The 24,767-nt window shown below is 50.2% G+C and overlaps 1 protein-coding gene across 6 annotated transcripts in view; it reads right to left on the reverse strand.

Moving 5' to 3' along the window:
• Nucleotides 1-24: 24 nt before the first annotated feature.
• LOC106888801 (ADAMTS-like protein 2) overlaps nt 25-24,767 on the reverse strand; it is a 25,510-nt gene continuing 767 nt past the window's right edge. The window contains exons 2-18 of one of the 6 annotated variants that reach the window (XM_014943293.1): nt 17,606-17,748; nt 12,262-12,337; nt 11,651-11,753; nt 10,480-10,625; nt 9,558-9,681; nt 8,148-8,228; nt 7,548-7,723; nt 6,862-7,285; nt 5,855-6,275; nt 4,929-5,035; nt 4,617-4,743; nt 4,040-4,253; nt 3,315-3,470; nt 2,754-2,924; nt 1,464-1,640; nt 670-814; nt 25-549 (exon numbers count right to left, since the gene is read on the reverse strand). In XM_014943293.1, coding sequence (XP_014798779.1) covers nt 431-549; nt 670-814; nt 1,464-1,640; nt 2,754-2,924; nt 3,315-3,470; nt 4,040-4,253; nt 4,617-4,743; nt 4,929-5,035; nt 5,855-6,275; nt 6,862-7,285; nt 7,548-7,723; nt 8,148-8,228; nt 9,558-9,681; nt 10,480-10,625; nt 11,651-11,753; nt 12,262-12,337; nt 17,606-17,748 — 2,910 coding nt within the window. In that variant the 3' untranslated portion in view covers nt 25-430. Of the gene's footprint in view, nt 550-669; nt 815-1,463; nt 1,641-2,753; nt 2,925-3,314; nt 3,471-4,039; nt 4,254-4,616; nt 4,747-4,928; nt 5,036-5,854; nt 6,276-6,861; nt 7,286-7,547; nt 7,724-8,147; nt 8,229-9,557; nt 9,682-10,479; nt 10,626-11,340; nt 11,477-11,650; nt 11,754-12,261; nt 12,338-12,451; nt 12,528-15,327; nt 15,485-17,605; nt 17,749-24,767 lie in introns of those variants that run through there. The other 5 variants (XM_014943294.1, XM_014943292.1, XM_014943295.1 and 2 more) reach the window with 5 other exon arrangements.

Genomic DNA, 24,767 nt, shown 5'->3' on the forward strand with positions numbered 1-24,767 from the left:
CCCAGTATTTAAAGTTTAGCTCTTTATTGTGACACAGAATTTTTTGGTGTGTTTTGGAAATTGTCCTTGTAGAAGAATCTGCAGGGCAGACCAGAGAGATGGCTGATGTCGTCTGCGCCCAGCTGCGGGGTGGCCTCTGCGTCCCACCACCTCCAGCTAGGGAGATGTCGGAGATGACGACAGCAGGGACAGGCTTTCCCAACTGCCTTCTCAGTAGCTTTCTAGGAATTGATGGTTTGTCTTGTGTAAAATCCTCTTGGTGGAGAGGAAACAGCGATGACTAAGTCCTAGGAATCCTTCCTCACTGAGCTGGCTGGTCTACAGGGAATGGCTCCACAGCCAAGCCAGGTGAGATGGCTTCAAGTGGTAAAGTCTGGCTCAAGGGGGCTCTTGCCCCTGACCTTGGAAGGGAAGTATGGCCTGGCAGCAGTCAGGGTGACTTGAGCCGACATGACCAGCAGCAAGCCTTCCTGTAGTACCAGTGAGAGCACAGCTTCACCTTCAGCACCAGCACACAGTTGGCCGTCGCTTTGTCTTCACAGTCTTCTTCTGGGGAGCAGAAGCATCGGCAGAAGGGGGTTAAAAAGGAGATGTGCATCCCCAGCAAAGAGGTGGACAGAGCAGAGGGCTCCCAAGGGCTCCTCTCCCTCCCTGACCTCCCAGGCTTACCTGGTGCCTCTGTGGGGCACGGCTGGAGTTGGCAGGTCTGCCTGGCTTCTGGTTTGGAAGTGGGGTCACAGCCCTGAGCCAGTGCTTCCCCCTGGTAACACTTCACCTCACGCAGCCGCACGCCAGCACCACACGTCTTGCTGCACTGTCGGAATCGAGAGAGAGGAAAGGGATCACAAGAAGGATTTTTTTTATTTTTCTATAGTTCCCAAGTGCGTTCTTCCAGTGAGGCCTCCCAGTCCCTGCTTTGGAGACTGTTCTTTAAGGTTTGGGTCAAATTTCACACCGATCACAAAATTATGTTCCCTTTTTGTTGCTGTTCGAGAGCCTCCCTGAGCCATGGTTGGGGCAGAGCAAGCGAGGAGTTTGCTTTTCTCTCTTTAATGCAACTCAGAATTATTTTTGCTTAGAGTGTTGATGCTGTGATAGAAAATGGCTACTGCGAGCCAGGCCCAGCTTCCCCTGTCCACCCATTCCCCAGTTAAAATCAAGGGAAAGCAGGGAAAGACAGAACATTGACTCTTGGCAAAGGAGGAGACACAGCTGTATTGCCCACAGTGTGGTGCATGCTCTTGCTTAAGGCAATAATCCAGGTGCTCTAGTCTTCCCCAGCTCCCATGTCAGTCCTTCCACCCGCTGCCTGGTCTGCAGAAGAGCAGAGCTCGTGGTCCCATCCAGACCTAACAAAGCCCTCAGCAGAACAGGCTGCTAGAAATCCTCAGTGCAAGTCATGCTTCATGAACCTCAGGGTTATGAGGCCTCCCGTCCCCCTTCCCCACCACCCCGAGCCCTACCTGAGACCAGGAGGTAGTGAACCACGTTGAACATGGCCTCCTGAAACAGGCGGCTTGTTCCTCAGGTTTCTGAGAGGCTTCACAGCGCTTCTCGGGGTACTCCCTGTACACACCATTCTCCAGGCCCGCGCACAGGACAACCCGGGTTTTCATCCCTCGCCCACAGCTGGCATCGCACTGGGAAAGAGAAAGAAACAGCCAGGTAACAAATGATGCTCATCAGCTGAGAGCTTCAGGCTGCAGGTAAGATGGCATCTTGCCCAGAAGCAAGGTGTTTAATGCAGGTGCTAACACTAGTCTAATGGAAGTAGTGCTTCTCAGGTCACAAAAAGCGATGGATGGCCAAAGCAAAGGAGCCAAATTTCCTGGGGAACGAAGACAAGAGCTGCTAATTAGTGTTTAGCCAGCACTGGGAATGCCAAATTCACCTTGGCTGGCCTTGAGAGCCGCTACCACAAGGGACCCGGAGCAGCCAAGGTAAGCCTACAAGAGGCTGTTTCTGTTTTATTTTATGTGTGTCCATGTTCTCAAAAACCATGTAGCATATTCGTGCAGCAACCTACATCCTGGAGTACTGACAAGCTTTGTGTGGGCCCAAGGGAACCAAACTGGCGCACTGCAGGTGATTTGCATGGACAAGTACTGCTGAGCCCAAAGCTATGCAGGCTTAGCTGGGAGGACTCACTCTCTCAAGACACCACCAAGAGAAGCAGCAGGAGGCAGGATCTGATTCCTAGCTCAGCTCTGCAACCTGACGCCCATGGAGGCAGTTGCTAGTTTTGAGATTTCACTGCTTTGTGCCCTTCTTCACCACAGCAGGTGAAGCTCAGCTGGCTTGCATCTGTCCTTAAGAGCTGATCATCCCAGAGAAGATAGCAAAGGCAAAAAGCTGGCACACGCAAAAGCGGGGAGCTCAGCTTGTCTTTCGGAGTTTGTTGAGGCTTTACCTTTGGTGGGACCAAAATCTTGGGAGGGGTAAGTACAATTTCTGGACCAAGAGCTCTGCTGAGATGTCTGCAAATGCCAGCTGGGAGCCAGAGGTGGGAGAGGTTTCCTTATGACATTGCTGCCCTCCAATGGAAGTCCATGAGAAGGCAGCAAATGATGACAAAAACTATGGGGTGGCCTTCCCTTTTTTTAGAAAAAAGGAGCTAGCACAAGGGCACAGCTCCATGGCTGGAGGTCACGCCATACAACCTTGCTCTGCCAAGGGAGCCAAGCTCCCACCATCTCCTGTGGGATATAGGGTGGAAAGGAGGGTTGAGAACACAGGGCTGGGCTTGGCTTTACCTGGTCCCATTCCTGCTCCACCCAGTGTGCGGGGCAGTTCTTGTCTCCACACGGATGGACAGCCAGGGGCTTAGTGGCTGGGTCACACTGTGAGTTGGAGATCACTTTGCCCTCCAGGTTGCGACATGCGATGAAGCGGCTCATGCGTCCCTCACCACACGAACCTGAGCACTTGGAGGAATAAAGGGCATTTAGACACCTCCGAAAGCAAGAAGGTGTAGGGTTCAGGGTCAGTGGTACCAGGAGACCTGGGTCTAGTCCTGGGTCTAGCCTAGCCCTGCCATTGGGACTGTGGCACTGGACCCCAGGGGTTTTTAGAGGTACAACTGGTCAGGGGCTTCCCTTCTCCAGGTGCCGTGAGCTTCCCAGATTATTGAATGGAACTTGCTTCACAGCTAACCAAAATTTAGAGCACGGAGAGGGAAAAATACAGATTATTCTGGTTTCTTTAGCTTAGCCTTTGCCAGAAGAGAGCAGCAACATGACTGCCCACCTGCCCCCTCCCACCAGCCCTGCACCCCTGGCATCAGGTGGGAGGAGAAGCAGACTCTCTGGACTCACCGGGCCCCAATCTGAAGTGGTCCAGCGGCGGTCGCAGGGAGGACCCGTGCAGGTCTTCTCGCTGCTGGGCTTCTGAGACTCGTCGCAGAGGGGTGCTTCCACCGAGCAGCGCACCTCCCGCTTCATCGTCCCCTGCGTGCCACACCGGGCTGAACACTGCAATGGCCACACGGAGTCAGCCCTGGGGCTCAGACGTGGAGAACAAGGGGGACAAGCAAAGGCAAGGGAGGAAGCCATGCCTCCTCCCCTTTCCCTCTGGCTGCGCTAAAGGAGAGAGGAAGGGCCCCAGCAGGGACAGAAGAAGGTGGGTCCATCTCTATCTCTGCTGCTTATTTACTTTGGGTCCTAGAGCTCCAGTGCTCCAAGGTGCTGATGCCTGGACTGCTGTTCAAAGCCACTGGGCCATAAGGGATTTCAATTGGGTTTTAGCTTCTCTGTATCCCCATTCACCCTTGGGGTGCCTCACCTTGAGGCAAAGCATCTTGCTAGCAGGGCTTCCATTTGGTCAACATCCTGCTTGAGAAGTGACCTTAGAAAAATGTTTTGCAATGGCCTTTGTCTGCTGAGCACTGCCAGAAGAGCGGAGCCACGGGTAAAGGCAGTCCTTGTTTCCCCAGGATGCAGCTGGGCTTCCTCAGCGCCCAACATCCATCAGCCACCTTCCTCCAGGCCCCAGCCCAGCTCTGGCTCCTTACCTCTGGGAGCAAAGCTCCCCTGCTGCCTACCTCGGACCACTCGGAGAGCTCCCACTGGGGGCCACAGGCCTTGTTCTTGCAGGCTTTCCTCTCCATGGGCCTGGCCAGCCCAGCTGACTCACAGAGGTCATCATAAACGGAGCTGTCAAAGCCTGGAGCCAGCATCTTCCAGCAGCGCACAGTACGGTACTGGTAGCCCTCACCACAGGTCCTGGAGCATTCACTCCACCGGCTGGTCTCCCACCTCCACGAGCAGTCCCCAGGAGAGAAAACACAGAGGAAAACCCAGGTAAGGGGGACAAGGGACCACGGGGTGGCTGGGGACTGCCTCAACGCCTGGGACTCCCTCACCCAGTAGCTGCTGCTATGAATCTGCTCATCATGTATGTATCTGTGTTAAGGTGGTGCTGGTCTTGAAAGCCAACTTTGCCCTTAGCAGGTAATTTAGACAGCAAGTTCCTTCCCTTTTTTTTGCTTACAAGGGGATACAAGGGCTTAGCTGTTTAAGGGTATCTTTCAGCCCAGAAATGGCTGCATACCTTGAGCAGAAAATGATCCTTAAAAAGATATGCTGTCCCCGTGGACAGCTGATGTCATTTCCACTCACCTAGGCTGGCAATCTCTCCCTGTGCAAAATTCGTGAGTAGGTTCTGGTCGGGTTAGGGCATCGCAGTACGTTTCATCCACTTCTACTCCGTCGTACCGGACACACATCGCATAGGAGGTGCTGATACCTGCTGGGCAATCAATACCCTCCTGGTCAGGCTCCATCAGATCCAATGGCCTCCTCCCACCATGATTAAATTACTGGTGTGCTCACTGCACCTGAAAGTCTACCTGCCATTTTTAAAAAATACCAGTATTCTCTCCAGCAGCCAACAAGGACCTCACATGATCAATCACTTGAAGCCAAACCTACCTGAAGTACACGTGGAGCTGCAGGGGGCATAAGCCGAGACTTTCCACCGATACATGTCAGCCAAACTAATGTCATCATGGCCCACGGGGCTCACATCAAACTCATTGCTGTGGAAAAAGGAGGTGGCATGAGCTAAAAAATGAAAAATTGCTGCAAACAATATATAGTGAAATTCCTCCCCACTGTCTTTGAAAATGGGAAGAAACCCAGTGTTTCTGCTCTCCATCTACCCAACCTTGGGCAAGATGAACACTGATGACCAGAGAGTGTAAAGCCTTGATCCACCTCCTGAATTTAACTAGCAAAGCTGCGGATAGCCATGGATCAACATCCCTCTGAGAGGAGGCAACGTTCATAATGAGTCTTGTGTATATTATAGTCTTTCGACCATGCAGGTGCCCTCAGCCTCAGTTCATATTATCGCCTTGAGAGGTACGACGTTAGGTTGGAAAGGGGAGCTCAAGCAAGGTCCCTCTTAGCACCACATAACGTGGTGGGGAGAGTTCACATGTGGCCTGCTAGAAATGTTTAAAAGTTTGCTCTCAGCCTCCTGCCAAATGTTTACTGAAGTTACAGAAGCTTATGTGCCCAGAGGAATGGGACAGAAGGTGCATGATGTGGTGGTAAATGTGTTTATGTGGCATGCTAGAGAATTACATCAGTGTTGGCCTTGCAGGTCCTTCTGCACACATTTAAATGGATCCCTTAGAGGCAGGGGGACCTGAAATATTTTCTAGGAGCTCAGTGTCAGGCCAGTTGTGACAATCACTCTTTGGAGGACACACCATTGGTCAAGCATCCACTGCAGCTGCCACGGATAGACACTGGTGAATGGGGACATCAAAGACAGCAGTGAGACTACCAGAGGCTTGACCCTCCCTCCCCAGCTAACCACGCTCCTGTTTTGCCAGGAAATCAAGTGCCACCTTTCAGTGCCAGGGGCTTGCAGAGGCTCTGCCTGGCTGATGTCCGCGGTTGGGCTGGCACCTAGCAAAGGGCTCTCCACAGATGCCATCCTGCTGTAGTTGGCTGCTTCCCCCTGACTCCCAGCAAATGCCTCCACCTTCAAGTCCTCCAGTGAGTTCTTACGGGCCGGCGCCTTGTAGAGGCCCTGTGGCCACCGGGCAGCTGTCTCGGTCCATAGTCCTGCTGTGGAGTTCCTCGGGGCCAGCCTGGCTGCCAGGTGCTGCAGCTCCCTACAGAAGGCAGTGTGGTGTGGGTCTCGGTGACACAGTCGCCTGAAGAGACGAAGCCTGGAAGATGCTATGCGGTTGTTCTCTGAGAGCTCGGATCTCCTCATGCTGTAAGGTACAGCTGTGCTGATGGAAATTTGATTGAACCTGAGAGCTGCAGAAAATGACAGGAATGCTTTAACTACAACGGATGGCTTACACTTCAACGTGTGGTATTTAACAAGGCAAAAATATTCAGTATTTGGCCTCATAATCACAAATTGCCACCAGGGTGCACCAAGAGGCCTTAATTGCCCTGACCAACCTCACACACTTTCTGCCCATTGCTCAGGAGCTCCATTTAAGCTCAGGCCCTGGCCTTCAGTCCTGGCCTGAGCAATGACACAGGTCTACTTTGTCCCTAAATTGTTGTTTGGCTTTCCCAGACTGACCTCAAATTTGACTTGTCACCTTGCTTTTGACTATGGCTGGGACCTGTTGCTGTCACTGCCCTGCTTGCCAAGCTCAGGTGCCATGGGACGGCACTACCTGATCTGTATTGAGGCCACCCTCTCCCAGCTCCCCCTCCCTTACACAACTACTGGCCATTGCTGCTCCCTGACAGTCTCCAACCCACTATTAATCATCATTCCCTCCTGCCCGCCCTGATGGTAAAGCCATCTTAGATTTCAAGACGGCCAGTGTGGGATGTCTGCTTTCAATAAACAAAATGGGAGAGAAGCAAAAACAAAGCAACGAACCCAACTCTGTTTCTCCACCAATCGCTGCTGCTTCCTCCTCCTCTTCCTCTCCTGTGTTTGCATGGTAGACTTGTCTTATCTGGAAGTCATACTTCTCCTTCTCTTCACCTTGCTCCCAGCCCCAGTCCTGCGTCTGACTGGTGGAGTTGGTTTGGAAGAAGTGTGGGTGGCCAAAGCCTAAATCTTCATGCCCTTCTCTTAGAGGAAGCTGTTCACTGGTGTCATCTGGTGACAGGGAGAGCCAGGTGGCATTGAAGTCCTGGGCAGCTCTGGAGTTGGCTGGAACGGGATGGTTCTGGCTGGTCTCTGGTAGGTGATGATAGAGAGGTCTGTCTACGGCAGGGGCTGCAGTTCGGAGAGGTGGTGTCCGTGGTACAGTGTAATCATAAGTTATGTGTGGCATTTTCCCATTAAAATTATAGTACTGGAGGAAACATCAAAAGAAAACAAACACATTTGTATTTTAAGGACATGTATCTCCCAGAGACCTCTTCTAGCCACATCCATTTTGTGACAGATGTTAAGAGAATATAGCATCCTCATAAATCCAAGAGGAAACCACCCCAAGACAGTATTGGGCTTCCTCAGCCACCTATGCACTCAGGTTTGGCTTGGGAACCAGCTTAATATTCCCTTTGTCTGAGGGAGGCTTACAATTTTGGGACAAGCAAGAGGTCCTCACGTACCATGGCATTCAGAGACTGGTTAGTGGGCCCATGAGCTATGATATACTCCAGCCCATCTGAGTTCAGGCTCGAGGGCCGCCGGTACTTGAAGATCGTGCCAGCTACCCTGAAGTTCTGGGGGTTGTCAATGGCAGAGTTGCCGTTGAAGAAGAAATGCCCGGATTCATCTGCGAGTGCTTCAAAGAGAGAGAAAATGGACAAATGTGATGCTCCATGCAGAACACCAGAGCTGCACTGGCACTGATTGAGAAAAGCCCAACAGAAAAAGACCGTAGGCCCTCCAGCGTTCATCTTCTGCATCAGGTCAGATCAGCAGTGTTCAATGCCTGCTGCTTTCATTTCCCTTTCCAACAAGAGCACAAATGTCTTCACAACAGAGATTGCCCATAGTGAGCTTGGTTTCCAAATACCCTTCCTGCCGCTGGCTGCTGGAGATGTGGTAGATTCGGTTTAGAGAGAGATGAAGTGCCCCTGTGCTACCCTGGGGGAAATGCTGACAGATAGCTCTCTCGCAGCACAGATGGGAGTGCTCAGAGCCCTCCTCCCACCGCCCAGGGAGCTAAACTGGGATCTCCACATCCACCCGGTTCCTCTGCTTACCTAGGATGTTTTCTGTTTTCCTGCGCTCAATGATGAGGATGTCTGTGGCACCAGCAGGGATGTTGGTGATGAACACGTAACCTGAGGAATGAGAACAGAGGGTGAGGAAACCATGAGGAGAGAATAAAAAAGTCTGGGTAGGAAAAGCAGCTTGTGGGAAAAGTGTGTATGTAGGAGGGCACTGCCCTTCAGGGGCAGGACGCTAAGGTCATAAATGCACGTTGCACCAGTCTGTGAGCTCTAATCCCAGCTCCCCTCTGAAGTCCCATTAGAGATCACCATTACAGGTCTGGCAGGCTCAGCCTGAGCACCGCTGGGTTTGGAGTCAGGAAGGAACTGCACAAGTGTAACAGTCTGGCTTTAAATGCGCGGATGAATTTGCTCTCATGCTCTTTCTGGCAAGGGCACAGAGAAAGCTTACTAGTGATCAGGGCTGATATTGAACAGAGGATGGGAAAGATCATAGGTCCCCTCAGCTCCTGACTCAACAGAATTTGTCTCAGGAGTGGCATAAAAAATAACCTTTAAAGGGAGAGGAAATAAGAAGGCTCTTAAAGTTACGCGGTTTGGCAGCTTGTATTTCCTTTTAGAAATGCAGGTCTTGTCCGTTCTGTAAGATTTTATGAGGACTGGAACGGGAGGCCAAAACTGTATTGGTACTGCTAGAGGGGTTAGCACCATTACCCACGCTCTGGAAAAGGGCCCGAGTGCTTTTCTAGTCTGCAGGGAGTAGGGCAGACTACTGAAACAACAACAGTACTCTGGAAAGGGGAACGAGTGCTTTTCTAGTCTGCAGAGAGTAGGGCAGACTACTGAAACAACAACAGCGTGAAACCATGTTCCAAAACATCCTCAAACCACAGTTAATTAATTACTAATGAGCATACCACAGTCTATTCCTTCTGTGGGTGGAGGAATGGGCCATGAGGTTGCAAGAGATGAATCTCAGCCCAGTTTCAGAGGGATGGTCCCTCAGCTGTGCCAGCAGTAGGACTGGGGAAAGCAAGAAACTAAGTGCAGGCTGAAACAAACCCTGTGACCCTCATCATTGGAGCTTAAATTTCAAATGAACACGTAGCACAAATAAAAGAAGATTCATTGATCTCTTCACATTATCTGAGTTGGGCAAGATGCCAAAATCAATAGGAACAAATAGATCCCCAGCTGCTTCCTATTGTAAAGAGGTGAAGGGAAACCTTACCAGCCTAATATACAGCCCATCAAACCAATCTCCTCTGATGATTAAGTGAAAAGGACAAAATACAGGCATTTAAGCAGGGGTGGCACTCTTCAGCTCTTTCCACCAAGCAGCTGGGAAACTCCTACCCGCATTCAAGCCAGTTACCCTCCATGCCAGCTGGTGGTAAGAAGTAGCAGGTGAAGTCTCCAGACTGTGGTAGCAGGGAGTACCTATCTGTGAGATTGCCTTTCGGAAGCTGCCCGAGACACGGTGGCAAGTGCTGCCGTCCCCTCCACACACCCTGCATCTGTCCATCGTCCGGGGTGAGTACAGGCTCCCATCGCACCCAACTGGCTGCAAAGAATAAAACAAGAGAGGGTTTCCTGGGGTTGGCTTATCTCCACAGGCCAGGGTCTTCTCAGGAAATGCCACCATCCTCTTTTGGTGAGGTTCAGGGGGTTTTGTGTATGTTAGGTTGGAGTGAAGTAATGAATGAATCCAACAGCAGCAGAAATTTACCTGTGTAACTTAGGACCATCTACATTGTGCCCCTGAACCTGGGGCAGGGGCTTGTGCGTGTAGGTGAATGGAGTAAGACCGGGGTAAGCTGTTTCAATTCCTTCTGTCTCTGCATTTAGGCATGTCCTCCTCACTAATTTAGTGATGCAAATCAACCTCCAGGAGATGCCCCATCAAAGGCAACCTGCCTGAGGTTGTAAGGCACTTCTCTGTGACACTATATACAATCAACCTTCATCTTTACCATTTGAGGGGGAAATCAAACGTAAGATTTTTATTTTTTTTTTTACATTTTGAATGACTATGAAAACAAACCTGCAGTTCTAGTCTCTCTGCTGGGAGGAAAGTGCTGTCACTCAGTGGGAACATGTGGATGTACCTAATTCCTTTTGTGTGAACCTCTCTGCTCTAGCCCACAGGCAATTCAAGAGTGAATGTAATTACTCCCAGCCAGACCTCAGTTTCAATTCCCTGCTGGCTCTAGCCCATAGGCAATTCAAGAGTGAATGTAATTACTCCCAGCCAGACCTCAGTTTCAATTCCCTGCTGAGACCCCTGGCCTTGCGATGGCCAGCAGGTCCAGCCATACACTTACAATCCTGATTTCTGTACTCCTTCCTCCCAGAGCCTCACCTCACACTTCCCATTGATGCAGACCCCTTGATAGGTCCTGTCCTTGCAGGAGGTACCATCCTGGGCTCGGGCCATCAACTGCCTCTCTCCACTCCGGGTAGTGCATTGGAGGTCACATGGCTTGTTGGAGATACTGGTGTAATCATCTGAAGGGAGAGAGGCAGAAAGTCACCAGGCAGATCAAGGTGCTCAGAGACGGGCAGTGAGGAAGGGGACTTTCCTCTTATCCATATTGATGGTTTGATACCACCTTGGATGTTCTTGCTGCTTGAGATGAAACCTCAAAGCTACAGATTTTGTAGTACTAAAAATACTAGGGTATGAGGCTGCAGCTGGGGACCATGCTGAGCAGAAATGCTTCTTGCTGGAAAACCCTCTTCCCTGCCATACCCCCTCCCCTTTGCAGTGCCATCCCCTGTGCCAGACATGGGAATCTGTTTCAGTAGATCCCAGGCCACATATAAATATGCAAGAGCAAGCAAGACCTGTACGAGGGGTACTGCGTGTGCAGGGCTGTGACCAGCTACACGGAGCAAGTGAAGCTGGAGGTGCAGATGTTCTCTGTCCCTTGGTAGCTCTGCGTAGCTGAGCAAGTGAAGCTAGAGGTGCAGATGTTCTCTGTCCCTTGGTAGCTAAAGGAAAGAGAAAAACATGTGGGTCCAGACAGAGAGTAATATCTTAGGTGAGCTCAGTCTGGGCCTCAAGGGCCACCTGACAACCTACGTGATGCAATTTGTCTTGCCTGTGCAGGACACAGACGGGCATCCTGTTCAGAACAACCTACCACCAACCCAGTGGGAAGCATGCTGGGTGACAGAGGCAGCCAAAATGGGAGAAGGCACAAAGAGCGTGAACACCCACTCTGCCAAGATGACTGCTGGTTAGCCAAGACAACTCAGAGAAGCCTGTGTCCTGTCTGCCCACCAGTGCTTGCTGAAGTAGGATCCAAAACAGGAGCAATGTGGTGAGAGAGGAGGCCTGGCTGGGTGGAGCGGTTCTGTGAAGAGACAGGGAACGATTTCTCCAAAGCAAGGAGCATAGGGAAGCACTTCCAGACCAGCCAGGAGCATCCATGCCTTGTCCCCTAGGACCTTCCCCTTCTCCTGTGTCTGAGAAGATCCTGTGGGTGTTTTCTCACCCTGATCCTCTGTGTGAAGCTGTGGAAACCCACCTGGATAGAGGGGCATCCAGTGGTAGTAGCGCTTCCCAAAGGCTTTGGCATTGAAACTGGAGCACTGCTGCTGTTTGAAGCTTGCTGTGTTGGCTGGGCAGGGCTACAGAGGGAATAAATGTGATCAAAAGCTCCCTATGTCACAGCCACAGTTGTGACAGCTGCTTGTCCCTGCTGCATCCTTGGAAGATGAAAAAACCCTGTCCACCCCGGAAGGATTCAGTGATGGACTTTGAGGTGCCATAATCCAGGCAGAAAGGCCAGGCATCCATTGGCAAGGCCCCCTCAAACAGCTGTATTTAACAGTCATGCAAAAATTACTTCCAGCAAAGGGAAAAGCACACTGGAAAAGCTTCATCCCTCCCCCCACCCCACAACAGGTATGTTTTTCTATCCTTTTCCCCACCTCTCAGTCCCAGAGAGTAAAGCCCATCTCCCACATCTTCAAAGGCACACTGTCAGCTACTCCAGGAGTGGATCATACCCCTGGTCTGCACTCCTCTGATGGACCAGTCGTACCCCGAATGCTGGTGCTCTGGCAGCTCCAAGTGTGACCCCCTGAGTCCCGCATCCCTTAGTAAGGACCAGTCAGTACTGGAAGTGGTTCTCACCTGCTGCTGGCACAATTGGTAGCGCTTGGCTTGACCAACACACATGGTGCTGTTTGTTCCCTGGGGCATCTGGAGCCTGCAGAGCATAAATAGAGCTGGAGATCTGTGAAGTACTAAAGTGTCGAGGACAGCAGAGAAGTTAACGGGGAGAAGCAAGGCAGGCATTTTATCAGAGCGAAGTGGTTCTCACCTGCTGCTGGCACAATTGGTAGCGCTTGGCTTGACCAACACACATGGTGCTGTTTGTTCCCTGGGGCATCTGGAGCCTGCAGAGCATAAATAGAGCTGGAGATCTGTGAAGTACTAAAGTGTCGAGGACAGCAGAGAAGTTAACGGGGAGAAGCAAGGCAGGCATTTTATCAGAGCAAAGCTTTCTGGATCTAAATTAGCCAACGTTTCCTGTGAAACATTTTCAGGGCTCTCAAGTAGAAAGTGATTTTAAGCTACTCTTGTTTTGGGGCAGATTGAGCAGACAGGGAGCAGCTGCAGTATGACCACCACTGTGTCCCTTCACTCTGAGGTCCAAAAGGGTTGATGTGACAAAAGGACAATAGACCCTGATGATCCATCACTCCCATGGAAGCACCCGGGATATTCAGTGATTTCAGGATTCGCTGTGCAATAGGCAGAGAGATGACACTCTCATGGGGACTGGCCACATTAGAAGATTAGGAGAAAAAGCTTGATGCCAACGATGAACAAAAACCACAGGAATTTCTCAACACTTGATGTTTTAGCTCTGGACCGCAGGAATTACCCAGGGGATACTGGATTCCTTGACTGATGCAAAGGCAAAAAAATTCTTGAAAGTCGGGAAGACATAGGGAGAATGGCTGAGACCACAAATTAAGGCAATGTGGTCTGTGTAAAGCTGGAGATCTGTGAAGTACTAATGTGTTGAGGACAGCAGAGAAGTTAACAGGGAGAAGCAAGGCAGGCATTTTATCAGAGCAAAGCTTTCTGGATCTAAATTAGCCAACATTTCCTGTGAAACACGTTTTCCGTGCTCTTAAGTAGAAAGTGATTTTAAGCTACTCTTGTTCTGGGGCAGATTGAGCAGACAGGGAGCAGCTGCAGTATGACCACCACTGTGTCCCTTCACTCTGAGGTCCTAAAGGGTTAATGTGACAAAAGGACAATAGACCCTGATGATCCATCACTCCCATGGAAGCACCCAGGATATTCAGTGATTTCAGGATTTGCTGTGCAATAGGCAGAGAGATGAACTCTCATGGGGACTTGCCACATTAGAAGATTAGGAGAAAAAGCTTGATGCCAACGATGAACAAAAACCACAGGAATTTCTCAACACTTGATGTTTTAGCTCTGGACCGCAGGAATTACCCAGGGGATACTGGATTCCTTGACTGATGCAAAGGCAAAAAAATTCTTGAAAGTCGGGAAGACATAGGGAGAATGGCTGAGACCACAAATTAAGGCAATGTGGTCTGTGTAAAAATCAGCAGCAGCCAATGCATTAACAGTATTGGGAACTTAGGATGCACTATGTAAAGAAGAACCCCACAGGCACATTCAAGCTGGAGCGGCTAGAGGTACTGCAGCTGTACCTCCAGAGCAATGCCTGACACAATGCAGGCAAAGCCTAAATTTGCACCAAAATACTTGAAAACTGCCATCCTTTTCAGCTGAAGCAGAGGCTACCTGCAGACTCAGGCAGAGATTGTTTTGTGGGCATATTTGTCTCACACTTAAGCCATTTTCCTTGAAACTGCAGAAACCTTTTGGCAGGGTTTTATGCTGGGCTTTTTAAAAAAAAAAAATCAGACTTGAACCCTGCATTAAAATGCCACAGCAAATCCCTCCCCAGCTGTGGAGTCAAGGATAGAAGAGATGCCAAATGGAAGGAAAAATCTCTCTCCTGGCAGCAGGCAAAGGGCAGAAGGGCTGCTCTGGCTGCGCAGAGTGTGGGACAGCCCCAGGCTCCCTCCCGTCCTCTGTTTCCCACTGCTCTCCCATGATGGCCACAGCGTGCTGGGGAGGAGGAGCAGTGGCAGAGACATTGGCAAGCCCAGTTGGCAGGGAGGCTGCGTCCAGACGGAATGTACCGCAGCACATCTGGACCCTCACCATGCTGCCAACCAGCAGAAGAAAAAAAAAGTTTTCTGCTGCAGGAAGGAGAACAGGTTGAGGGCCCTAGCTTGGGCTTCCTCCACTCAGCTGTGCGTTCATGCAGAAGGGAAAGGGGCCAAGTGTGGGGCAGGCAGCCCCCATGGGCTTGTTGTGCTGCAGGATGCTGGCTCTCATTAATATCTCAGGACCCTGGAGCAGCAGAGATGCCTGAGGAGGAGGAAGGCTTGGTGGCAAGGTGACCTGGAGAGGACAGCAGGAGTTCAGGCAGCTGAAGTTCCCCAGCTCTCCCCACTCCTGCAAACCCAGTCCAACTGATACCAGGACTGTAGCAGCCGTAGGGGACAAATGTGGCTGTAGGGGACAAATGGAGACACTGTTAGGTGACAGCCAGATAAATGACAGAGGGGAAAAAAACTTGCAAGCTCTGCACGGAATAAAGAGGGGAAATTGCTGAGACATGGCTGAGCTGGCTGCTGCCAGGAGTAAATCAAGTCCCCAGAGGTCTTGATGGGAATATGTACCCACATCCTTAGCATAGGAACTGGCTGCAAATCAAGTTTAGGGTGGTCAAAGCAGCTATGGCAAGTGATGGCTTGAGAAGGAAAGGGGAAGAGGAATAGAGCTAGCCTTCTCCAGCCCACAACCCCATCATCTTCAAGTCTCCTGCAGACCCCAAGAGGGGACCAACCCCTTGCTCCCCATCACATGAGCCAGACTGAGTGGGTGATGTGTTCAGGGGGCCTGTTGCCCACCCTGCTGCAGGGTGCTTCTTGCTTATCAGCCCTCCCCCACCACCATCTCCTTGCCACCTACACCATGGAAAACAGCCACTTTCCTTTTCGAGAGGCCACAGAAGAGGGAACAGCCAACTCTACAAACCCAGGAGGTTCGGCACCAAAACGCAGGTCGGGGGCACCTTGTTTCCCCTCTGCCACTTGAGACCTGGCCAAGGGCTCAAGCTGGGACACAACTCACCTCTGTTGCAAGCAGTGCCTCTCCCGGGACATCACGCCTCCCCCGCAGGACCGGGAGCAGGTGGACCAGGAACTCCACTCTCCCCACCACTTGGTGACTTCTTCATCCCAGGGTCCAGCTCCATCTGCTGCCTCACTACTGTCCTGACAGAAACAGAGCATGGTTAGCTTGAGAACCTGGCTCCTCACCACCCCAGGCAAAGAAGGGCCTTCCAAAGGCAGCTCCCCAGGGACCGTGTCGCCTGGATGCCTTCTAAATGGGCAGCCCTGGGACAACCACGGCAGGATCAGGCCCCTGTAGGGCAACACCAAGCTCACACATCTCAAAATTCAAATTTCCCTCCAAGACTGAGTTATGCAGGGGAAGGGGGATGCCTCTAGGATGTTATGACATGATATAGAGAAGAGCTGTCAGGCTGGGCATGTGTGACAGTTAACACCAGCTGCAGCCTGACCCCATCAGCATCAATCTCAGCCCGGGTCAGACAGAACAGCAAATCACAGCTCACTCTGCCCACCTGGGCTTGACACACAATCAGGAGAGAAGAGGAAGAGCTGCGGTGCTTGGCTGTGTGGAGGCCTGCCTGCAGGAAAGCTGGGGGTAGGCATCTGTCACTCATTGGAGCTGCACTTAAATAAACTTCTCTTTGTGACTAAATCAGTTCGGGTCCAAGCTCCTGACCCTCCAAACCTCACAAAAGTAATTTTCAAGAGGGCTTCAGAACCAGAGCCTTCTGTAATTGCTGTTGTCCCCTCTCCCCATGCACCTCACTATGCTCAGAGGAGGATTGCTCCCTCTCTTAGCATGCCTCGCGGGGGCTGAGCCTTTAAATTTGGCAAACCTGAGCTCTTTTGGCCCCAAGGTGGTAATCGTAGTGGGCTGCTGTTGGCTGTGCCACCACAATTCCCAGCAGGTAAGGGATTCTGTGTTTTAGCTGGGTTTTTTTTGCTTGCAATATTTTCCTGTTTAGTGTCTGATGGCCTAGAAGCTCCCAGGGACTTTGGCAAACTAGCCTGTGCAGGAGCTAATTTGCTGTTTATTGAAATACAGCTGTGAGTAGTGTTAAATGCAGCGATGAGTTTAACATGCAACAGTGTTTGGAAGGGATTTATCCAACCGAGAATGCTGACAGCATTTCAGTATTAGTAGAAAAAAATTAATAATCTCTGTGTGTTAAGTCTGCTACGTTAAAGAAAGGGCTCAGGGAAGTTTTATCAGTGCTACTATTAGCAAAATGTCCTGGTTTGTGGCAGTAGCTGATAATCTTGTTTCAAAGAACTGATTTGCAAAGCATAATTGATGGATGTGAAAGAAAACTCAGCAGGGTTTGCTCATCACTAAATGTGCTCTGTTCACTATTTTGGTTGACCGTGTCTTGGCTTTATGCTGTCAGTGAGATGCCTGAGAAGGAGGAAGGCTTGGTGGCAAGGTGACCTGGAGAGGACAGCATGCTGTGCTGCAGGACACTGGCTCTCATTAATATCTCAGGACCCTGGAGCAGCAGAGATGCCTGAGGAGGAGGAAGGCTTGGTGGCAAGGTGACCTGGAGAGGACAGCAGGAGTTCAGGCAGCTGAAGTTCCCCAGCTCTCCCCACTCCTGCAAACCCAGTCCAACTGATACCAGGACTGTAGCAGCCGTAGGGGACAAATGTGGCTGTAGGGGACAAATGGAGACACTGTTAGGTGACAGCCAGATAAATGACAGAGGGGAAAAAAACTTGCAAGCTCTGCACGGAATAAAGAGGGGAAATTGCTGAGACATGGCTGAGCTGGCTGCTGCCAGGAGTAAATCAAGTCCCCAGAGGTCTTGATGGGAATATGTACCCACATCCTTAGCATAGGAACTGGCTGCAAATCAAGTTTAGGGTGGTCAAAGCAGCTATGGCAAGCGATGGCTTGAGAAGGAAAGGGGAAGAGGAATAGAGCTAGCCTTCTCCAGCCCACAACCCCATCATCTTCAAGTCTCCTGCAGACCCCAAGAGGGGACCAACCCCTTGCTCCCCATCACATGAGCCAGACTGAGTGGGTGATGTGTTCAGGGGGCCTGTTGCCCACCCTGCTGCAGGGTGCTTCTTGCTTATCAGCCCTCCCCCACCACCATCTCCTTGCCACCTACACCATGGAAAACAGCCACTTTCCTTTTCGAGAGGCCACAGAAGAGGGAACAGCCAACTCTACAAACCCAGGAGGTTCGTCACCAAAACGCAGGTCAGGGGCACCTTGTTTCCCCTCTGCCACTTGAGACCTGGCCAAGGGCTCAAGCTGGGACACAACTCACCTCTGTTGCAAGCAGTGCCTCTCCCGGGACATCACGCCTCCCCCGCAGGACCGGGAGCAGGTGGACCAGGAACTCCACTCTCCCCACCACTTGGTGACTTCTTCATCCCAGGGTCCAGCTCCATCTGCTGCCTCACTACTGTCCTGACAGAAACAGAGCATGGTTAGCTTGAGAACCTGGCTCCTCACCACCCCAGGCAAAGAAGGGCCTTCCAAAGGCAGCTCCCCAGGGACCGTGTCGCCTGGATGCCTTCTAAATGGGCAGCCCTGGGACAACCACGGCAGGATCAGGCCCCTGTAGGGCAACACCAAGCTCACACATCTCAAAATTCAAATTTCCCTCCAAGACTGAGTTATGCAGGGGAAGGGGGATGCCTCTAGGATGTTATGACATGATATAGAGAAGAGCTGTCAGGCTGGGCATGTGTGACAGTTAACACCAGCTGCAGCCTGACCCCATCAGCATCAATCTCAGCCCGGGTCAGACAGAACAGCAAATCACAGCTCACTCTGCCCACCTGGGCTTGACACACAATCAGGAGAGAAGAGGAAGAGCTGCGGTGCTTGGCTGTGTGGAGGCCTGCCTGCAGGAAAGCTGGGGGTAGGCATCTGTCACTCATTGGAGCTGCACTTAAATAAACTTTTCTTTGTGACTAAATCAGTTCGGGTCCAAGCTCCTGACCCTCCAAACCTCACAAAAGTAATTTTCAAGAGGGCTTCAGAACCAGAGCCTTCTGTAATTGCTGTTGTCCCCTCTCCCCATGCACCTCACTATGCTCAGAGGAGGATTGCTCCCTCTCTTAGCATGCCTCGCGGGGGCTGAGCCTTTAAATTTGGCAAACCTGAGCTCTTTTGGCCCCAAGGTGGTAATCGTAGTGGGCTGCTGTTGGCTGTGCCACCACAATTCCCAGCAGGTAAGGGATTCTGTGTTTTAGCTGGGTTTTTTTTGCTTGCAATATTTTCCTGTTTAGTGTCTGATGGCCTAGAAGCTCCCAGGGACTTTGGCAAACTAGCCTGTGCAGGAGCTAATTTGCTGTTTATTGAAATACAGCTGTGAGTAGTGTTAAATGCAGCGATGAGTTTAACATGCAACAGTGTTTGGAAGGGATTTATCCAACCGAGAATGCTGACAGCATTTCAGTATTAGTAGAAAAAAATTAATAATCTCTGTGTGTTAAGTCTGCTACGTTAAAGAAAGGGCTCAGGGAAGTTTTATCAGTGCTACTATTAGCAAAATGTCCTGGTTTGTGGCAGTAGCTGATAATCTTGTTTCAAAGAACTGATTTGCAAAGCATAATTGATGGATGTGAAAGAAAACTCAGCAGGGTTTGCTCATCACTAAATGTGCTCTGTTCACTATTTTGGTTGACCGTGTCTTGGCTTTATGCTCTTTCAAGGTGTAATAAAGCCGAAGTGTTCTTCATCTTGCAGTGTAATTCCTGCCTGAGAACTTGTTGTTTCTACACCCTCGCCAACAGAATATCCTCTGGGCAGAGGAGATGCAGTGGGTTTTACGCAAATGTTTTTAAGTTGTAACTTACCATGGTTGAAATGTGCGTAGTGCCTCTTCTTGGTGATAGCCAAAGCATGTTGAAAGTAATCTAACTCTGCTGCAAAAAAGCACCCTGTTACCTGATGCTTTACTCTCTAGTGATTACAATAGTTGATTTCAAAAACAATACAAAAAACCTCTTTGTCGTACTTAAATGTCCTGGCTGGAGTTGACTTGCCTTGACAGGGACCAAATGCTGTGGCTGGCAGCTGAATTGCTCAAGAGAAAAACAAAATGTAAAAGAAACTGACGTGTTTTCAAAAATACCTTTTTCTCTTCCTCTAAAATATCATCTCAACCTACATCCTACGAGAATTTTTCTCTGTGTATTATCAGACTGTAAATGGAAATGCTGACTGTGTAGCTTCCACGTTCACAAAGGAAAGAAGGTCTCTCACAAAGGAAGAGGTCTCTTAATGTGAAGTATTTTCAGCTGTCCACATTTACAAAGGAAAGAAACCAGAGGTCTCTTAATGTGAAGTATTTTCAGCTAAAATCTTCCCCTCTCTGCTTCTCTGTGATAAGAATCTCAAGGCCTGTGGAGGAAGAGCTCTTCACAACTGTTGGGAAGGAGAATGCCAATGATTTATGTGGTGTCTGCGGAAAGCTAAGCACAATACAGATTCTCCCATTGCCGAGGTAATAATCAAACCCGGTATCTTACCACTTCACTGAATAGTTACATGAGGTGCATGGACTGCCTGGAGGGAAGGCATGTGGACCAAAAGCTGCAATATTTACACAGCTTTTCTCCAGGTGGCAATAAAAATCTGTGTAGCTGTAATCCACAGGGTAGTCCTGCCCCAGATATCTTACGATCCAAATAGGTGAGACGGGACAGAAGGGAAATGGGTGAAGGGAAGTGAAATAGCCTGTTCTACTCTTCCTTGGATATGAAAAAGCCTTTGTATATTTGGAGTGGTGTGAAGCTGCAGGTGCCTTTTCAGGTTCACTCCTCTTTGGTGTTTTGCCTCGATGCAAGGAGACTTGGCGTGTGGTGGCAGAGCTGAGGTTTGGGGAAGATCAGCGTCTCCACCTTCGTGTAACTTCCTTCCAGTTAGAATAGGACACATTTATCTCTGCACTATGACTTTCAGGAATGACAGGAGCACAAATGAAGATTTACTGAAGGATGTTAGCCAGAGAGACTTTTTTTTTTCCCCTAATAAAATGTGTTCCGCTGTATCCATAGGCCCTTGTTCCTGCTTCCTCTCCACGTTGGAGGAATCAATCACTTTGTAAGCAGATTGATTTGGCTCTCAGGTTTTCCATGACCAAGCTCCCTTGCCAGTCCTTGCCTAATAGCATTTATTTCCTTGTGTAAGCAAGGACAATGCTGAGCTGTCCCCTTGGCCAGTGAGACTTACAGCATGACTGCCTCCGAGGCCTAGGCCTGGTGACACGGAGGGGGAGCTTCAGGTACTTACAGCTGGGACAGCTGGTTCCAATCTGTGCTGAATTTATTATATTGCCAGAAATAAATCTGCATTAACCATGACACACAAATGGTTCTTGTTTTTAATTAGAGATAGTTGCATTTTCCAAATTTCCAGATAATAAATTAAGGACTGTGGGGCAGACTCCAGATTAGATTAGCTCCCAGTTTTAGTTTTCCAAGTCCCTCAGCAAATCCCAGGAGTTACCTTCTGGCTGAGTGACACACAGCCCCCACACCCCCCACACCCCCCCTTCCTTGGAGAAGGAGAAATCAAAGGGGCTTTACAACAACCAATTTGTGCTCTCCCGGTTCTGGGAGATGATGAAGCTGCTCTAACTTGCACTCTGCTGCAGGATCACAGAAATGGCGCAGGTCAGAAACACAGCAGGAGGAGACAGGCACAGGTCCAGCCTTTGCAATCTTGGCTTTGCCTGGGCTTGGGTGAGGGCTCTGCCTGAAGGACGCCAGAGGGTCAGGTACGATTCTTTAGGTGATGAGGAATATAAAAGCCTAGAATTTTTACATCCGCAGAAAAGACAGGCCGTGTTCCGGTTCAGCCAGGTGCTCTCCGCAAGAATTTCCCCCGAGGCGTTTGTGGCTTGGCACATGGTGATTACACAGCTGCAGTTCTTCCTCTCTGAGGCTAACCGAGGTATTTCGGTGCCTCTGCACCTAGGCTGGAGGCCATGCAACTGAGTGGGTGAGGGCTGTCCTCCTTGCTGGGGGCACCAGAGCTTTAAACCCCAACCTGCAGGGAACTTTTTCCAGGATAAAATATCTGTCTCCAGATTTGCCAATATCAATGGTGAATGGGACTCTGGAGGTGATGTGTCCCCCTGTACTGGCCATTGGTGAGGCTCTACCTTGAGTGCTGTGTCCAGTTTTGGGCCCCTTACCACAAAAAAGACATTGAGGGGCTGGAGCAGGTCCAGAGAAGAGCAATGAAGCTGGTGAGGGGTCTGGAGAGCAAGTCTTATGAGGAGAGGCTGAGGGAGCTGGGGTTATTCAGCCTGGAGAAAAGGAGGCTGAGGGGAGACCTTATCACTCTCTACAACTGCCTGAAAGGAGGGTGTAGAGAGGTAGTAGTTAGTTTCATCCCCCAAGTCACAGGAGATAGGACAAGAAGAAATGGCCTCAAGTTGTGCCAGCAGGAGTTCAGACTGCATATTAGGAAAAATTTTTACACTGAAAGGATTATTAAGCATTGGAATGGGCTGCCCAATGAAGTGGCTGAGGCACCATCCCGGGAGGGATTCAAAAGACGGGGAGACACAGAGCTTAGAGATGTGGTTTAGTGTTGTGGTTTTTTTTGTTGTTGTTTTTTACCAGAGTTAGGTTGATGGCTGGACTAGATAATCTTAAAGGTCCCTTTCCAACCCGGGTAATTCTATGATTCTATGACAGTCTCTAAGCCAGCATCACTGAAAGCTTCTTCTGTCTGACCGGAGACTCAGCAGCTGCTTGCCCTCTCCCCCCTGCCAAACAAAGGCTGCCACAAACAGAATGCTTCAGCCCTGCAAAGAAGGGTGGGCCTGGGCTGACATCCTATCGGATTTCCGGGCGGTCTTTCTGAAGGGCTGAAAGGGATAAAATAAATTCTCCACTGACTCTCTGTCATGCTTTAGATCAGCTCTGAGCTACGCTGGGTTTCCCAGAAACCTGGGGATAATTGCAATTACCGTGTTGTTGGCCTAGTCTCCTGTGTTGCTTATTGTTGCGCTTAATCTTGAGATTCATTAGAGCCTGGGTGCCGGAAAAAAGCTGTCTGGGAAGAGAGACCACAAACATGCCTGTCTAGTTCCCTTAATAGAGGAGCTGGGGGGTGGGAAGGCTCTCTGCTGCAGTCTGGCGTGCCTTAAAGGCTGGCCCACCACTGAAGGGCACAGTAGATGCCATAAACTCTTCGCCTCGACCTTGTCAGAGCTTATGAGACTACTACAAAAAGCAGCTGAAAATGAAATGAATTCTTCACAGACCTTTTCTGAGGATATTAACTGCATGTCCTCTACGAAAAATTTCCATGATGCCTTTACCTAAGGGCATCTCTCTGCAGCAAACCACACTACTTGCTGAAATACTAAGTAGCTTCAGATGTCTTAATGCCTGGAACAGACATCAGATTATTATCTGGAAATGAATGACCATGTTCAGCCCCCTTGGTTTGGGTTCCCTGTGTCATACTCTGACTAAAGTTGTGGCGATACACTCTACCACAGTCCTAAAAAAAAACAATAGCATTTGCAATCGCGCCCTGATGTTTTACAAAAGAATTGGTGTTTGTGTAAAGCTATTTCTCATCCTGTCATTGTTTTATCCTATTTGGGTAGACTAGATAGTTTGTATGAGAGATTCAATGTTGGCCGCAGACACAAACCCAAATTTTGCTTAGAAAAACTGAAACAAGATATTTGAGAAGGAGTTTCCCAAGAGGGGAAGGTACCCTGAGGTAAAATGAGCAACACAGAATAATTTTTACAGGATCTGAAAGAACAATCTGGGGGGAAAATGGTAAGCATGCTAAAGATGTGATACTGCAGCAGATAAGTAACAAAAATCTGGACATATAATGAGGCACAGATGAGAAGCAAATTAGAAAGCAGCCGAACAGAAGCCAATGGAGAACTATCAAGTCCCGTTCATTATCCTGCCATGACTGAAAGCTCACAGGCCAAGTGCTGCATGTCATTTTAAAACGCTTGACGCAAGTCAGCTAGGTCGTTCCCTTCAAGTGGGATAACACACTTATTCTGGGGCAAGCCACTAGAAAGGATGGAAATATGTGATGGAGAAAAAGGGAGTAACAGGCAGTGTGCATGAGAGGCACCTCTATCCTCAGGTTTTTCCAAAGGCATTGAATGCAGTTAGCCCCATGTAGGAAGGAACTTGCTTACCCTATCTACAGATTGAAGCTTTTTTTATGGACATTCTTTGTACAATCATGTTGCATATAGAAAACCGGGCAGCAAGAGGAATTGCAGGCTAATCCCCTAATGATCATTTTGTGTACTGTCTTGCACCAGAGATGCCAATTGATGCTACCAACCACATCTGCCAGGCCAAGGGCCAACTTGCACCACGCAATCCTTGATGAGAGTGCTCTGTGGGGATCTCCTGCAGTATGGGAGTCTTCCGGGCAGACCAGGCAACAGTGCCAGTGTGTGTTTGCCCTGGGGAGGGCTGAGCAGCCCTCCTGCCAGCCCCGGATGTCCTCGTCTTAGGTGCTGTACAAACACAGCTGCTGGCGGCAGGGAGGATCACGAGCGGCCAAGGCTTGTGTACACATGTTGATGGAGGAGTCCACCCAGGTCAGTTCTCAATGAAGGACTTCGTATCTTTTTAGCTTGACCTGGATTGCTCTGCCTGAAGCTTCTCTCTGACTTAGCCCTACAGCTAAGGGGTAAACAGAGAAGGCAGCGAATGCGTATGAAGGTAAAAACACAATGGAAACAAGACACTAAGGCTTTAAAACGAAGACAACCCCAGAACAGGAGACTGTGGCTCCTCAAACCTGGGTTATCTGTAAAGCTGCAGTCTCTGGTCTTCTCAGTGTTTATGACAGCTCATGTGTGATTGCTTCACCCTAGCCATGGCTTTATCTTGGGGGTGGGTGGGAAACACAACCCCAAAACCCTCTTCCTTTAGCACAGCGGAATCCCTTTAGCAGCAGAGAAATGTGGCCAGGTTCCCCTCGGGAAACGGGAGCACCGAGCCACAATGCGGGCAGTGACCCGTGAAGGCAAGGGCACGGCGGGCGCCCCGCGAAGCTGGGATTTGTGCCTCTCCTGCCACAATGATGGAGGGGCTGGATTCTTCCAGGCCTTGGGAAGAAGGGTTTGGGAGAAGGACTGGCAGAAGGGTTTCGGCGCTGCTGTGAAACAAGTGCCATGGGGAGGGAGGGAGGACCAGGCTGAGGAGGTCCTTTGTGGAAGAGAGCCGAGACGAAGGGAGCATGGGGCTTCCATGCCCAGATGCGCCCCACAGTTGGCAGAGAAACTGGCAGGAGGGAGAGGGAAGAGGAAAATCTGTCTGTTTTCAGCCCTAAAGTGGAAGCAAAGCCTCTGCTAGGGGAGAACGTGGGGGGCAGCCTCCAGTGAACCCCCCACCCAGGCAAAGGCCTTGCTTCCCCCACGGTTCCTCTGGTCACGCCGGCGTCCTCACCCCCCCCCCCGTCGG

The sequence above is a fragment of the Calidris pugnax genome, unplaced genomic scaffold (genome assembly GCF_001431845.1).
Source record: "Calidris pugnax isolate Ruff unplaced genomic scaffold, ASM143184v1 scaffold63, whole genome shotgun sequence".
Taxonomy (NCBI): domain Eukaryota; kingdom Metazoa; phylum Chordata; class Aves; order Charadriiformes; family Scolopacidae; genus Calidris; species Calidris pugnax.